This window comes from Oryctolagus cuniculus, chromosome 3 (assembly GCF_964237555.1).
Source record: "Oryctolagus cuniculus chromosome 3, mOryCun1.1, whole genome shotgun sequence".
NCBI lineage: Eukaryota > Metazoa > Chordata > Mammalia > Lagomorpha > Leporidae > Oryctolagus > Oryctolagus cuniculus.
This window is the reverse complement of record NC_091434.1, coordinates 17,938,238-17,954,036: the sequence shown is the minus strand read 5'-3', so window position 1 is coordinate 17,954,036 and position 15,799 is coordinate 17,938,238. Positions and strand designations below refer to the sequence as shown.

At 40.8% G+C, this 15,799-nt stretch overlaps 1 protein-coding gene across 2 annotated transcripts in view; it reads right to left on the bottom strand.

Annotated features, from left to right (window-relative positions):
- The window catches only part of EPHA4 (EPH receptor A4), a 157,938-nt gene that overhangs the window by 80,070 nt on the left and 62,069 nt on the right, over window positions 1–15,799 (bottom strand). For both annotated transcript variants that reach the window (XM_008259229.4, XM_002712496.5), the window contains exon 4: window positions 4,724–4,879. In XM_008259229.4, coding sequence (XP_008257451.1) covers window positions 4,724–4,879 — 156 coding nt within the window. The remainder of the gene's footprint in view (window positions 1–4,723; window positions 4,880–15,799) is intronic.

Sequence of the window (15,799 nt, the reverse complement as noted above, 5' to 3'; positions counted from 1 at the left end):
TCTCCTTCTAAATTAGCCAATGCTACTTGTATTCACCTGGACTAATCGTTCTCCAAGTGAACAAAAACCTGATTTTACAAGCCAGTGGAGCAGAGTCTCTCTTTGGCTAGAAGAATGAGTCTCAGATAGTGTGTTTTATTTCTTCATTAGTGTGCCGTCACAGTGAGCGATCACTAAATGCAGGGTTGCATAAGAATGCTGGGGTTAAAGACAGCATAATGAACAAAGAGGGTGCCTGATTATCATGGCTGTCAGCACAAGGGAATTGGGTTTGTCACCTGGCTTAACCAACTGGTAAGAACTGATTAGAAGCTGGAATCAGTTTGAAAGGATCCCTGATGTTTATGTTCCTTTCCATCCTCACATCTTGTCAAGAGAATCCGATAAAGCAGGGGGAGGGGTGCCAGAAGGAGGGTTACTCTGTGGGGTATCTGAGCAAGAGCTTCTTCCCGAGATTCCCACTGTCTTCTCTACTGAAATGTCTACCACAGCAGTGGCCAATACAGCTTTCCGTGATGACAGAAACATCTATGGCTGTGCTTTCTAGAAAGGTCACCACCAGCCACATGTGGCCAGGGAGCTCTTGAAAAGTGACAAATGTAAATAAGGAACTGAATTTTTGATTTAATGTCAATGACTTTAAGTTTAAATAGCCCCATGGGCCTAACAGTTACTGCAGTGGACAATGCAGTTCCACTAATTCAACAGCATGGGAGAAATCCAGAGGCAGAGGAAGAGGCTTAGAAGTAGATTCTAATTCTGCTTCCTAACTTACTAGTATCTATTAACAAAGTATGGCCGACCCCCTGGTTATCCCTATTTCAAAAGGTGTCTTAAATTTATATAGTTAACATTTATGTCGAAACAATCAGAGAGAGAGAGAGAAAAGGAGAGATGGAGAACTTAAAAATTCAACCGTGCGAAAAAGTCATCTCAATACAGACTGTACAACGAAATTAAGGGACCAACTTTTGAAATACAAGCTGCATATCCTGATTTGAAAATACAAAATCTGAAATGCTCCAAAATCCAAAATGTTTTGAGCACAGCCGACATGATACCGCAAGTGGCAAGATCCACACTATGAAACTTTGCTTCATGCGCAAAACTATTACAATGTGCAGAATTACCTTCAGGCTATATGCATAAGATGTATAAGAAACATAAATGAATTTTGTGCTTAGACTTAGGTCCCACCCCCGAGATATCTCACTCTGTATACACGAATATTCCAAAATCAGAAAATTCTGAAATCTGAAACATCTGATTCTAAGCATTTTGGATAAGGAATGTTCAACTTTTACTGATGCTTGAGCAGTACTCCAGAGATCTTGGGGTGCTGTGTGGCTACTGAGAGATTTAATTGTGCAGCCAAGGTTGACAACCACAAATAGACAGACAGTGACATGCAATGGCAATCTGGAGGTAGTTTGGGGAAGAAAGTGACAAGCTCGAGATAAAGGAGGAAAAGAACATTTGCTGGCTCCCTAGTACAGGTGAGATCCTCGCAAGTATTCTCTTGCTTGATTCTTAAAACAACCCCATAGGTAGGTAGTGAGAATTCCTTTTTGCAGATCAGGAAAATGATCGTAGGAAAGTTAAACACGCTCTCAACCTCGCAAGCTTGGTTCCTGGTTAGAGACAAGGTTGTCTGACTGGCAGGTCTGTGATATTGCCATCAGTACTTTGCTTCATTTCAACAGAGAAGCACTGGGTGTCAAGTCAGTGGGTTGTAATAACCTCTAAAGTAATGCACAAGACCTTGAAACAGTAAAGTGTGGGAGAAGCAGTTCTCAGAGCAAGAGGAAAAAGATCACTTTTTGCATTGGTATTTTCAAGCAGCTTTACTCAGTGACCCAAAAAGCCACCAGTGTTCCTCCCATAACTTTGCTGAGAAAAATCTCAGAAAAATGCAAAACTTATTTTAATTTTAAACTTTCTGGTCATCTACATACACTTAATATTTTCTTTTATTTATTTGCATCCTCAGGACAAAGCTAACAATGTATACTTACAGAAACACAAGAAACACCATTTAAGTGTTAAGCATATGGCAAATGCTCCTTCAACACAGGTGTATAGAAATCATTGGAGGGTCCCAAAACTTGCAAGAAGCAAAATTTAGGAACTGCATGAATGGCACAAAACCCTCTAAAATGCTAGACAACTGTAAGAATCATGAGACAGAAAAGTACCCAGGAGAAAGAGCCAGGCCCCACAGCCATTCAAAAAAAAAAAATGAACTTCATGACATTCATAACAAAACCAAACCTCAACCAAATGAAATCTTTAACTGTGTGCAAAGTAAGTAGTAGACTACAAGATGCAAATAGAGGACAGTTATTCAAATATCAGACCAGAGCATTTCCCCTTGAATTTGCTGTTGTGTCCTAAATCCCATAACTAGAGTTGTTGGTAATGGTGTGGATAGAGTTGGGAAACCTTACTAAACTATTCACCCAAAATGCAACATAGCATAAAAATATTTAGATTGGGACACAAAAAAGCTGAGACTTGAGCAGGTCAAACAAAAGTGGCCAGAGAAAAGAAAGATAAGGAAATAAAGAAACGCTGGACTATTTACAGTTACACCAAAAACTGGCTTTATTTTTGTTTTTTAATGCTTACCTGTTTATTTTCATCTAATTAAAAGGCAGATCAACAAAGAAAGAGAGAGTGAGATACCTTTCCTCTGCTGGTTCACTCCAAATGCCCACAATAGCCAGAGTTGAGCCAAGCTGAAGTCAGGAGCCCAGAACTCCATCTGGGTCTCCTGTATGGGTGGGTGTCAGGGGCCCAAGCACTTGAGCCTTTGTCTGCTGCCTCCTAGGATATGATGGAAGGAAGCTGGATGGAAAGCAGAGGAGCCGGAATAGGAATCAGCACTGTGATATGGGATGCGGGTGTCCCAAGTGGCAGCTTAACCCATTGACCCTGACCCTAATACCTTAACTCTGGAAGTTTATGCTTGGCCTGGCAGAATACACAACAGAACCCTCCAGTAAGCAGAAACTATGTGAGTCTTAGGTTGACTGCTCTGTAACCCGGATGGGGTGTGGTCCAGTCATGTTCCTTCACACCTCTGAGCTTGCACTTACCTTGCCTATAAAATGAAGATAATTCCTACCTTACAGATTCATTATAGTGTGAACCATGTGATAAGGTTTATTGAAAGTACCTAATATACTGCCTGGGTGTAATTATAAAATCATCATTTTTATTACCACTACTGTTGTCTCTTGTTATAAAAGAAACGAGGTTATAGCAATTTTATTACAAATTTGGGTTGGACCTGCAGTCTCACTGCTATTTGTGAGGTGGCTGGTTATTGTGCTACACAATTGTCTCACAGCAGCCTCAACCACTTAAAAACCAGGAAAAAAAAAAAAAACTTTCATTTTCCATGATATTGGGATGGCTAAAATGAAATTATGGTACTTAGAAAACAAAACAACAACAACCATAGTAGTAAAGCTATATAGTATCAAGTAGCATCATTTTATCCATTTTACATAGCATAAAAATAACTTGAGGCTACTGAAAACTGTCCAACAGTCATGGAGAAAACACAGGTTCCCTAATCTGGAAATTCAAATCCAAAACGGTCCAAAATCCAAAACTTTTTGAAGCACTGACATGATGCCACAAGTAGAAATTTCAATATTTAACCTCATGTGACAACCAGTCAAAATGAAAGTACACTAAAATATTGTATAACATTACCTCCGGGCTATATGTATAAAGCATATATGAACATACAGGAATATTGTATTTAGACTTGGATCCCATCCCCCAGATTATGTATTTGCAGATAGTCCAAAGCCAGAAAAAAAAAATCTGAAATCCAAAACACTTCTGATCCCATGAATTTCAGATAAGGAAGTCTCAACATCTACTTTTAGTCCATTTTACAGAGGAGGAAACAGAGACTTAAAAGGCTCAGCAGTCTCAGCCACTGAACAGAGAGCTGATAAACAAACTGAAAGTCTTTGGAAGGTGTGTGGGCCCCCTCACCTAAGGGACACACACAGGTAGAACGTCAGGGCCCATGTTCCTTGTCCTGGTGAATATCATAGCCACTGTGGGCTTGTGATGCCCAGAGCAAACACAAAAGGGACAGGAATACCTGGAACATTGTCCATATAAAGTATGAGAAGAGATTTCTCTACCCCTTCAAACCAAGCTTGCCGGCCCCATCCATTCATTAACCTGGCATTTATTAAGTGCCTATCATTAAGCAAGCATTTATTAGGTTCCAGGCCTCAGTGTTATGAACACAAAACTATGAGGAAAGAAGGAAGACGTGTAATGACAATACAAGCAATGATCTCAGTGCACACGGAGCTGCGCCTTTTACACACTGAAACCACATTCTCAAACCCTGCCCTATACCTGCTCCTCCTGCATCTGTCAAGCTTCCCTGAGTCCTCGATGTAATGGTAAAACCATTTATAAATTTCAGCCTCAGCTCTAATTACACTGTCAGACAAACCCTGAATATTCCATGTCTGCTGCACAAAGTAGTCTGTTGGCAGCTGTGTCTTGAAGGCACAAACAGGGACAAGACCCTTTCTTCTCATATGCATTCCTCTGCTATGATTGAGAAGAGATGCATGTCTGATTTAATTTGCCCTCCCCCCACACACCTCCATCACGGTAGTACCCTGCTAGGTGGTAATGAAAGCTGTCGGCATCACAGAAACAAGAGAAGCACACCACTTACGGGTGCAGGGCATGGAGGCAGCATCATTGTCGGCTCTGAAAAAGCCTCGATCACAGGTGCACGAGGTGGCGCCTTCCCAGACAGAGTAGCTGTGGGGTGGACACTTGGCACAGGTGGCATCCGTGGAGAGAGCCTTGTAGTATCCGATTTTGCAAGCTACAGGGAAGAAGAAAAAAAAATTAAAACACTGTGAATGCAGCAAAGCAAAATGTGAAGGTACTTCCTTGGTTCAAATAAAGGGAGACTTTTGCTAATCATCAGTGATCCATGTGGCCGGCTTTGCAGATCAGCAACCCAAAACACTGGCTGATCAAAGTCACTCTTTAAGGATCATGAATATTCCGGATCAGGAGACAGACAACCTAGGGCAGGGATTTTTCTTGGAACTTGTGGCATCAAATAAAATCACAACTACAGTTTACTGCACGCCTTTCTACATGCCAGATCCGCTTCCTATGCATCATGTCATTTAATCATTACAGCACGCCTTTTCCTTAGGCATAGTAGCATCTTTCCATGAGACATGAGGAATTCTAGTTTTGAGCACTTAATTACTAGGGCAAGACCGTGCATCTGGTGAGTGTCAGCAACCAGCTCTGAACCCCAAGTGTCCTGCAGCCAAAGCCTCTTAGGCACATGCAATGGAATCTGAGAGCAGGCATGGTCTCTAGCCAATCAGTTGGAAGTGTGTCCAAGTGCTAACAAAAAATTGGTTGGTGATTATTTCCTAATTACAGCTACAGAGAGGACCAAATCGAAAGAGCAACAAATGCGATGAAGTATAAAAGGCCAGGAGTTTATAAGACTTGGGTCACAATTTCAGGGACGAGTAATTAAAAACTACTGACTATAAATTCTGGACTATAACATGCTAAAAATTTTTTAGATGTACAAAGAGATATTTTGTGTTTATTTTCAAGTCAATAAACACTCCGTTTTTCCCTCTCCCTCTGTTTTTTCCGCACCCCTCTCCTGCAATGCACACACCTCCCCAAGAGGCTGATGCACAGAACACGGGTCATATAGTTCTTCACGCACCTGACATGCTTTCCATGATCTCACCTTCATAAACATCGCATTGACACTCAGGACTACTTTTACTAATGTGGAAAGACTCAATAATTCCATGCAACCTCAAAATAAAAAAATAATTAATACGATTTTACTTCCCCTCTTTTTTTCCCCTCTTCTATACCCATCATGATCACCTCCCAAATCTGTCTCAATCTGAAATAAAAATTGACTAACACTATCCACAGAGGCAAGGCCGTTAAAAATAAAGTTATTGCATTACACCAGAGGTTTCAAAAAACTGTCAGCTACACACACTCTTGGCGTCATTGTTCACTCTCTGTTCTCTCCATTTATCATATCCTAGGATGTGATATACTATCAAAACCACCAGCTGGGATAAAGACCCATCAAACATTTCCCGTTGGCCTGATCACCAAAAGTGATCAACCATGCTAGCAATCCAGCAGGTCTTACAGAAATCGGTAGATAAAGAGATTCACAAAACCGCTTGGTTCTCTGAGGAGATATGGTAACAGTGTCTCTGCTGTTTCTTATCCATGGAGCATACATATGGCTTCCACTTGAAGCCTGCTCCTTGCTCTGGCATATCCTGTTGGCATTTTCTTAATCAGGCTCTTGTAATGGCCAGAGGAAAGGGAGTTTAGCAGGAGCTCAGAAAGGCACAGTTACTTCACTCTTATTAACTAAAGTTGTTTATGGAATTTCCTTTAACGAGTCAAAACTTTATGATGTGTGGAGCACCGACAATAAAAGCACTCAGAGATCAATCTCTCCCTTATTTGCTTTCGTCTTTCACTGGACCAGAGCATCTTAGAAAAACAAATCGCTCCAATGACTGAGATTTATGTGTCTTGAGTTTACACATATCGCATAATTAGATAAGGTTCAACTTGCAAGGTGCATTTTGGTCATGCTTAAGATGGCCCTAGGGTTTCGATTAAAATCAGAAGCCTGGGTTTTGGCAGGAAGAAGCACAAAGGGTCAAGCCTGTTCTTCCCACATCAAAAGCAATGAGTCCCTGCACACAGTTGCAAATCCACTGGGTCCCGTCTGTCGCTCAGTCAGTCGCATTCAGAACAAGCCACTTGGGGCAACTTGTGTTGCTGCCAAGAAGACACAAATGGCTTTTATTTATTTTTTCTGAGAAAACTCTGCATGGTCCTGACTGATTCTTGCACACCTCGATTTTATCAACCATCAAAATCTAAAAACTCACAGTGAGAACTGAAGAACTATGGCAACAAAAATTGGCCAGTGACGAATCATCGTCAGGTGAAAACAGCATAATCAAAATACTTGTAAGGAAAAAAAGGGCATTGCTATTTCCTCAACTTCTAATCTGATAAGACTACTTACTTCCACTTCAAAAACTGAACTCACAAAAATCAAAACAGAGGATGTCATTTCCAATTTGTTAAAGCAGAAATTTTTGTATGTATATTTGAGGAGGCTTTAAAAGGTTCACGGGAAGAGGGAATTAAAAGATAACGCAACTTTTTAATTTACTTCCTGAAGTCCCCTCATAGTACATAAACTTAAAGAAAAAAATGAATGTGTAAGCTTACATTTTTTCTATTTTTCCTCAAAGCAGGTACTACTATATTAACAAGAATAAATGTCCATGAATTCATATGGGCATTAGAGTTTAATATCAATTTGGAAAATTGAAGGCTGCTATTCTTTAAACATGCTATTTTTACCCTCTTTTCCTCTTGCTTTTCCAAGCACAAGCAGGAAATACAAAATTGTCATTGTGCTATTCTCGGCAACCCTTGCTACCCTTAACACATTCTTTTGTCTTCAACTACATTAAGACCATGTTATTAATATTTCAGGATTCTTAGAAAGGCTCTCTCAAAATACAGCAGTGGCTTTTCATGCACACAGCCATTTTGCTGCCTACATTTAAAATGACCTACTAAATTGATGGTTCAGTACATTTTTTCACTCAGTGTGGTTCACAGCCTTCCAGCCTTCGGTGCATGGATGTGTAAGTACATCCTGCATTTACTCGCCACTTACCTGCATCTGAAATTTGTCAGTATCTTTTTCATTCTAAACAATATCCCTGTGAAAGATGCACATGGCATAATGAGCATCGGCACGGCGTTCTCTCTCATCATTCTCTTTTGGGTAAGAATTATGACACTTTATTTTTGAATACAAAGGACTGTGTGTGCCAGTCTAAAGTGCATCCTCCGGAAACATCTCTCTCCTGCTCTTTTCCCAGCAAAGCTTCAATAGACGGGGTTTGGCCTGAATGCTTCTTTACTTGGCCTTCTGATCATGCCATTGTGGAAAAGTGTACATGAAAAAGTGTACATAGTTTACATTGTGAAAAAGTTAGTTCACATTCGTACTGAACTTAGATTTTGCCTGAATTAGTTCTTTTTGTTGACTTTCAGGACTTTAAGTAAAAGACAGAGGAGGAGGGCATGCAGAAAACGAGAGTAACTCCTTTCACTGGCTCACTCACTACCCTAACAATAGGGCATTTAACAGAGAGTTTCTGGGCCAGGAGTTCGGCATAGCGGTTAAGTCTCTAATTGAGTCCCAGCTCCTCTGCATTTAATCCAGCATTCCTGGTAATGCGTCCCCTGAAAAGCAGCAGCTATTGATTCAAACACTGGGGTCCCTCTCACCTACATGAGACCTGGATGGAGTTCTTGGTTCCTGGCATGGGTTGGCCTGGTCCCACCTGCTGGGAGCATTTAGGGTGGTGAACCAGCGGATGGAGTACCTGTCTTTGTCTGTCTTTCAAATAAAAAATAAGGCAAGGTTTCCTTGTAAATTTTAATCATTCATTTGTATTCAGTTCTAATTACTTTTGATTAAAAACAAAAGTGTTTTTAAAGGTAATGCAGTATCTTTTGAATTTCTTTTCTGCAATACACTGTGTACATGAGGATGCAAAATCCAATTAAATGAGTTGATTTTTCCTACTCTTAAAAATATCTGATTGTCTGTTTTATAGTTCATTTTTAAACAAATTTAGTTTGTAGAAGTAGCTAATAACAGCAAATGCAATAACAAATATCCAGAAACCAGGGATTATTTATTGTGTATACATTCATTTTTTCATTTAATTCTCAATAAACCTTATGCTTGAGGTATTAATACTATTCCCATTTTGCAGATGAAGAAACTGAGGGTTTTAAGTAACTTGTTCAAGACAATATCAAGCATCTAACTCCAGTGCTTATGTTCTTTTAAAAGTTTGTATGTGGTTTTGTAGGATTAGGAATGACTTTCAGCAAAAATACGACTTAGGAATAGATGTAAGAGTAGGGAAGTAGGGAGGTCCCAAGTTCTATTTACCCCGCTTCATCTCATTGCTGCCTTCATCTGTCCTACTTTGCTCCTGGGATCCAATTTCCAGTTTAAGTCCTTCCAGAGCTATGCATTCAGTAAATTGACAACTCATGTTACAAGAGGCTATAGAGCCCTCAGAACATGGCTGGTCCACGTGGAAACCAGCTTATAAGTGTAAAATACACACCAGATTTCAAAGTCTTAAAGAAATAAAATGTCTCTCACTAATTTTTATATTGTTTACATTTTAAAACAATAATATTTAAATACAGAATTAAGTTGTATGATTAAATTTAATTTTATCTCTTAAAAATATTTGTCAGTGTGACTGATTTCTTTTTTATTATTATTATTATTTTTATTTATTTATTTGACAGGCAGAGTTAGACAATGAGAGAGAGACAGACAGAAAGGTCTTCCTTCCTTTGGTTCACCCCCTAAATGGCCGCCATGGCTGGCGCTGCACCGATCCGAAGCCAGGAGCCAGGTGCTTCTTCCTAGTCTCCCATGCAGGTGCAGGGGCCGAAGCACTTGGGCCATCTTCCACTGCCCTCTCGGGCCACAGCAGAGAGTTGGACTGGAAGAGGGGCAACTGGGCCTAGAACCCGGCGCTCACATGGGATGCCGGTGCTGCAGGCGAAGGATTAACCTAGTGAGCCACGGTGCAGGCCCTGTGACTACTGGTTTCTATCAGGCAGTGCTGCACTAGAGACTAGGGCACTACATCCTGTGTGTGTGCATACGTACAGTCACGAGCTCTCTCGCAAAAGCAGAGCACTGCATATGATGAAGGGCGTATCACATTCATCCAAGGACCTTTGTTCCAAAACCTATCCCACTCAGAGAATCTGATAGACTTCGTTACACTCTGCTTTCCGTCAGCTAGCTACTTTGAAAGATCTAATTTGGACTAAAGTACCAACAAATAGACATTAATGGAGGGTTAAAAATTACCTGCTCAGGTAATGATTTAACACTTTAATATGGAGTCTCCTGAAGGTCAAAGTGAAATTCTAACAGTGATGCTCTAGGGGAATTTAAACCATTTATGCAGAACGGTCCCCAAGGAATGTTGGCTCAGGAAGACCAGTAGGTCTCTCCAACTTTATCATGTGGACTTGATTTTAGGCACATACTTCCAAATGGATTTGGCAGGAATCTCTGTCTTTTGTGTACTGGAAACACACTACATGCAGTACACTGAGGAGTACTAGAACTAGCAAGGCTACTTAATGGGAGCCAGTGTTGTGGCACAATAGGTTCATGTAACACCTGCATCCCTTATGAGCATGGGTTCCAGTCCTGACTGCTCCACATCTGATCCAGCTCCCTGCTAATGTGCCTTGGAAAATAGTGGAAGATGCCTAACATATCTGGGTCCCTGCCACCCACATGTGAGACCCTGATGGAGTTCCACGCTCCTGACCTCTCAGCCTGGACCAGCCCCAGTTGTTGCAGTCATTTGAGGGATTATCAGTGAATAGAGCTCTCTCTCTCTCTCTCTTTCTCTCTCTCTCCCTCCCCTCTCTCTGTAACTCTGCCTTTCAAATAAATAAGTCTTTTTAAAAAGATACTTAATGATCATCATGAAATCATTTCTCTGATTAATTATTCACTTGTTAGACAATTTAGTATATTAATAATGTAGGAAGAAACAATAGCAAAACTGTCTGTTTCAAGTTTTTGTAAACATGTGCACATGTGCGAGCCACAGTCACCCCTGAGGAAGCTGTGAACATTAGCCAACTAATTCCCTTGAGTTCAGATGGGGAAACTGAGGCAAAGAGGTTTGCTTTTGTTTTTCTAGCCCAGCAAATGTGGTTTAATCTTATGTGCTAGAGACCTCTCCTTACTTTCAAATCTACAGGGTGAAGACAGACAATTGCGCAGGAAGATGGAGCTCTGTTATTGGGTCCATCTGAGACTATTACACTCACACATAGCAAAACATGGCCAATCCCTGGCATATTCATATTGCCAGAATCACCTGCACTCCACAATGTGCTTTATGACCCTGGTGCTGAGACTAATCAACATCTGCATAGCTGAAGGAAGCTTTCAGATCACTACGTACAGGCATCCATAAAGACCTCTGAGAAGAGCCAGATAGTAAATAGGTTTTGCAGGCCAAGAGTGTGGGGCCAAGGATACCACAAAGGCATTTATGTAATAAGATGAAGAACAAATTTCCACAAAGTATTTTAGCAATGAAACTCAAAATTTCATAGTAATAATTAAGTACTTTTTAAAAATACAGATTTACAGAGGAGAATGGATTCTTTATTAGAGCGATAACATGTTACTTACTTGTGGTTCAAAGAACATGTTTCCTACCTCTCATTTAATTTGCAAATGTCATCTATAAAAATACGTTCTTAGCTCTCATATCGTACAAAAACTGGTGGCCAGCTGGAGTGGTGCTGGGGGCCACACTTTGCTGATTACTGATCTATTCAGACATAGGGAAATGTGTATAAAGTGTATCATGAAAAAAATGCATGAATTTAAGAAAATTTTGCACCAAAATAAATGATACATTTTTAAAATTTTTATTCATTTAAAAGGGACAGGGACACACACACACACACACACACACAGATCTTCCATCTGTTAATTCAATTCCCCCAAATGGCTGCAATGGCCATGGCTGGCCCAAGAAGAAGCAAAGATCCTGGAACTCCCTCTGGTCCCCAAATGCATACAAGGGGCCTAAGTACTTAGACCATCATCTGCTGTCTTCCCAGGCACATTAGCAGGGAATTGGACCAAAAACAAAGCAGCCAGGATTCAAACTGTTGCTTACATGGGATGCCAGTATTGCCACAAAGTTGCCCCATGAAATTATCTTTTTTTGTTTTAAAGGAGAGGGAGGGACAGAGACAGGAAGATCTTCCATCTAGTAATTCACTCCCCAAATGGCCACAATGGCTAGGGCTGGGCCAGCCAGGAACCCAGGAGCCCAGCAAAAGCCAGAAGACAGGAGCTTCCTCCAGGTCCCCGTCGTGAGTACAGGGACCCAAGGACTTGGGCCATCCTCCACTGTGCTCCCAGGCACACCATCAGGGAACGGATCAGAAGTGGAGCATCTGGGACTTGAACCAGCGTCCACATGGGACTCTGACATCACAGGTGGCAGCCTCACCTGTTAAAATGCCACCCGCATAAGTTAGCTTTTATTTCCACTTTCCACAGATTTGTTAAAATACTAGTATTCACTGTCAAGATGAATGACTTGCCCACAGATTCTTTGTGGATTTGCAACAATCAAGTCACTCTACAATGCCTCCTGAGTGCTGAAATGACAAAGTTTAATAAACAGCACTTTATTTTTAAGTCTTGTTGCTAAAGATTTGCCAGTTCTCACTGAAAACACTGATTTTGTTTGGTACTATTACTAGTAAAATCACTTTTAAATTTCTTTTCTTTTTTGATTAAATGATGTAGCCTGATTTGAGGGATACTGTTATCCTATTTGGGGGACTTCTCTTTGAGTCACTTCAGATTTGTGCAATGATGCATAATAATGAGCATTGTTTGAGAGTTCTTAGTTGAGAATCCTGAGCTTGAGCTGTTTTCAACTATGAAATAAACAGACGACACTGGATTTTGGTTTCTGAGCCACTGAATTCACGAACAACCACAGAAGCAGTCAAAATGCTTTGCATTTGTGGCTCCTGTAGATGGAGCAACCTTCACCTTCCCTCTGTGGACAATGGTTCACTCTCAGTTTCATCCAAGTCAGGGATATGCATAAGCAGAGAAGTATTCAAGAGTTTTGAAAGGTATCACTGGGGCCGGAGTTGTGCTGCAGGTTAAGCCACCGCCTGTAATGCTGGCTTCCCATAATGGACTGGTTCAGGTCCCAGCTGCTCCATTAATGATCCAGCTCCCTGCTAATGTGCCTGGAAAAGAGGGTCCAAGTGTTCGGGCCCCTGCACCTATGTGGGGGACCCAGAAGCTTGGGCTCCTGGCCCTGCTGGCCCAGCACTGGCCATTGCAGCCATTTGGGGAGTGAACCAGTGGATGGACGATTCTCTCTCTCTCTCTCCACGAATAGTTTAGGATGCAAACTTTCTCTTTCTTCAAGCCACAGTTCTATTCTATTTTCTACCCTCCATCTCCTTGCATTATTTTCCCTCTCTCCCAGGAGTGGCTTTCAGAACACCAGACAAGGAGGGAAAAGACAGAGGGGGGAAAAAAAAAACTATGTTGAAAATTGTCTTGCCCTTTCAAGAGCAGAATGAAGCATAATCCCATCATTAGGTGGGTGATTCTGAAAGGTCGCATGAAGATGGTTTTCACATAAAATACAGCAAGTCCTCTAGAAGTAAATTCAAAGCTTTCTAAATTTAAATTAATTCCATAAAAATTATTGAGCACAAACCAAAGAATGTAATAAGGTAGTTAAATATTATTTCCCATCTCGTCTTTAAACTAGATCATCTCATTATTTGGGAGCTATTTCTCTTAGGTGAATTCGGAGGGAGTGAACTTAAACAGTATAAGCTGCAAAGCAGACAACATTCAACTAAACACTAAAGAGAAGCAAATTCATTAGTACACTCAGCACACGCATAAGGCCCAATTCTATCGTCAACCTAGCAGTTAACACACCCATGGCCCATATTACAGTGCTGGGTTCCATTTCTGGCTCTGGCTCCTGACTTCAGTTTTCCACCAATGCAGACTTTGAGAGGCTGTGGTGATGGGTCAAGTAATTAAGTCCCTGCCACCCCTGTGGGAGACCTAGATTGCATTCCTTACTTCCTGCTTGTGCCATGGCCCATATTGCAGGCTACTGGGAAGTGGACCTGGGGATGAGAGCTTTGTCCACCTGTCTCTTTCTCTTTAACAAATAATATAGTTTTTGTTTTGTTTTCTTTTAGTTTTCATTTATAACAAAGCAGCCCTGCTTCATGTATATGTAGAGGTAAACAAATGAAGACTACTAGCTCCAATCTGGGCCAGGAAGCCCAGGTTTCCTACCCATCAGGGCTCCACACAAAGGCAATTAGGCTGCTAGATTTACATGGAAGTGACTGATAGGACAAGGGATGCTCTCCAGCAATTTCAAAAAAGATACAGTGCATTCTGTCCTAAAGCCCAGAAGTTGCTACTGGGTTTGACAAAAGCAGAGTTAACAATTTTTACTTAGTTTGGTCATTGCAGTTTTCTCTAAGTGGGTGCTATTATGAATTTGTATAAATCACATGGAATCATTTCAGTATGATAAAAAATGGCAATCTAAAAAAAAGAAGAAAACACAGCAACCTGCAATTATAATAATTTGTAAACGTATTTTTGTCAAACAAAGGTCCTTTATTTCTACTGTGACCCTTTTCTACTTCCCTCCTCTTAGTTCACTGAATATTTACTGTATCAGGAAAACAAATAATGGATTTAAATATTGCCTTGAAAAACAATTAATTTAGGGAAGAGTTCTAATCCCTAAAGCTTTATAGTTTTGGGGGTGCTTTTTTCCGTCATACAAGAATTCCACATAATAATGATCATGACATTCTTTGGTAAACTTGGAGATTAAAGAGAGAGTAACTTGATCTGTTTGCAATTTATTGAACCTACTGAAAGCATACATTTGATCACAGTGAGCAGAACTTAAATGATTGACTCAATAATAGTGTTTGAAGGTCACAAAAATGATATAAACTTATCTGTCTAATATGTTGACGTTTATTTCAGGAAAAGAGAGAGAAGGAGCTGAAAGTCACAGATGACCACAATGTAAAGACAAATCAAGAAAACCAAATGCTTTAAAAAGAGCTCCACGCAAAATCATGTTAAAACAACAACCACCACAAATCCCTGCTTGAATTTGAATTTAAAATTACTGAAAGTATCAAAAAATACTTTTGAAAGACTAGAATAACTGCTGTCATATAAACTATCCATCCTCACCACTGACAGCGCATCAATCACAGCCAGGAACATGCAAACCAGGAGCCATTAACACGGAGCTTGATTACCCATGACATTTCAGCGGACCAGGCTTTTCTGATGAGTTGCTATTGTCTTCTTCAACCTTTGATGCCGGGGCTATATAAAGAGGAGCGGCTCATTACGTAACCCCTGATTACAAACAACAGGTCAGAGTGCTGAATAAAGGAAGCAGCTGTTCCTTTCTTCTTCTATGCCGTGCACTAACCCATCTGAATTTCATATGTGGGTCTATGTGGATTAGCACTATTATATAAAAGTTGCACCCTGTACTAGGTCTGTGCATGTATTAATTCACTGGGCCATTCATGTTCTAGCAAACATTTATTAAGCCATTAGAAAATAACAGTAATAGTAATAATGCCGGTGACTGCCTTGAGCACAACCTGAGAGCCAAGAGGCTGGGAATATGAAGCTCCTATCTCCAGAAGGAAGCAGATCACTGCAACTCTGCCCCTGTGGAGGGGCTCTCAGGCAGAGGAGCCTGCAGGCTTGTTGGGAGACCCACCCTATGCACTCACCCCAGGTTGTCTGCTTGTAGAAGAAACGAGGGGGGAAAAATCTAAAAAAAAAAAAGTGACCCCTGAGTATCACCTGAGCAGAATAAAAAGGTTTAGCCAGGAAGCTAGTGGAACCCAGAAGAAACTAAAATAATGTTTTATGATTATCAACCAGGAGCAAATCACTCTGGTGGGCACTGTTGATAATGATCAAACAGATGCAGACAAGGACCCTCGTTTTAGGGCATTCATAACCCCAGTGAAGACAGAAGTG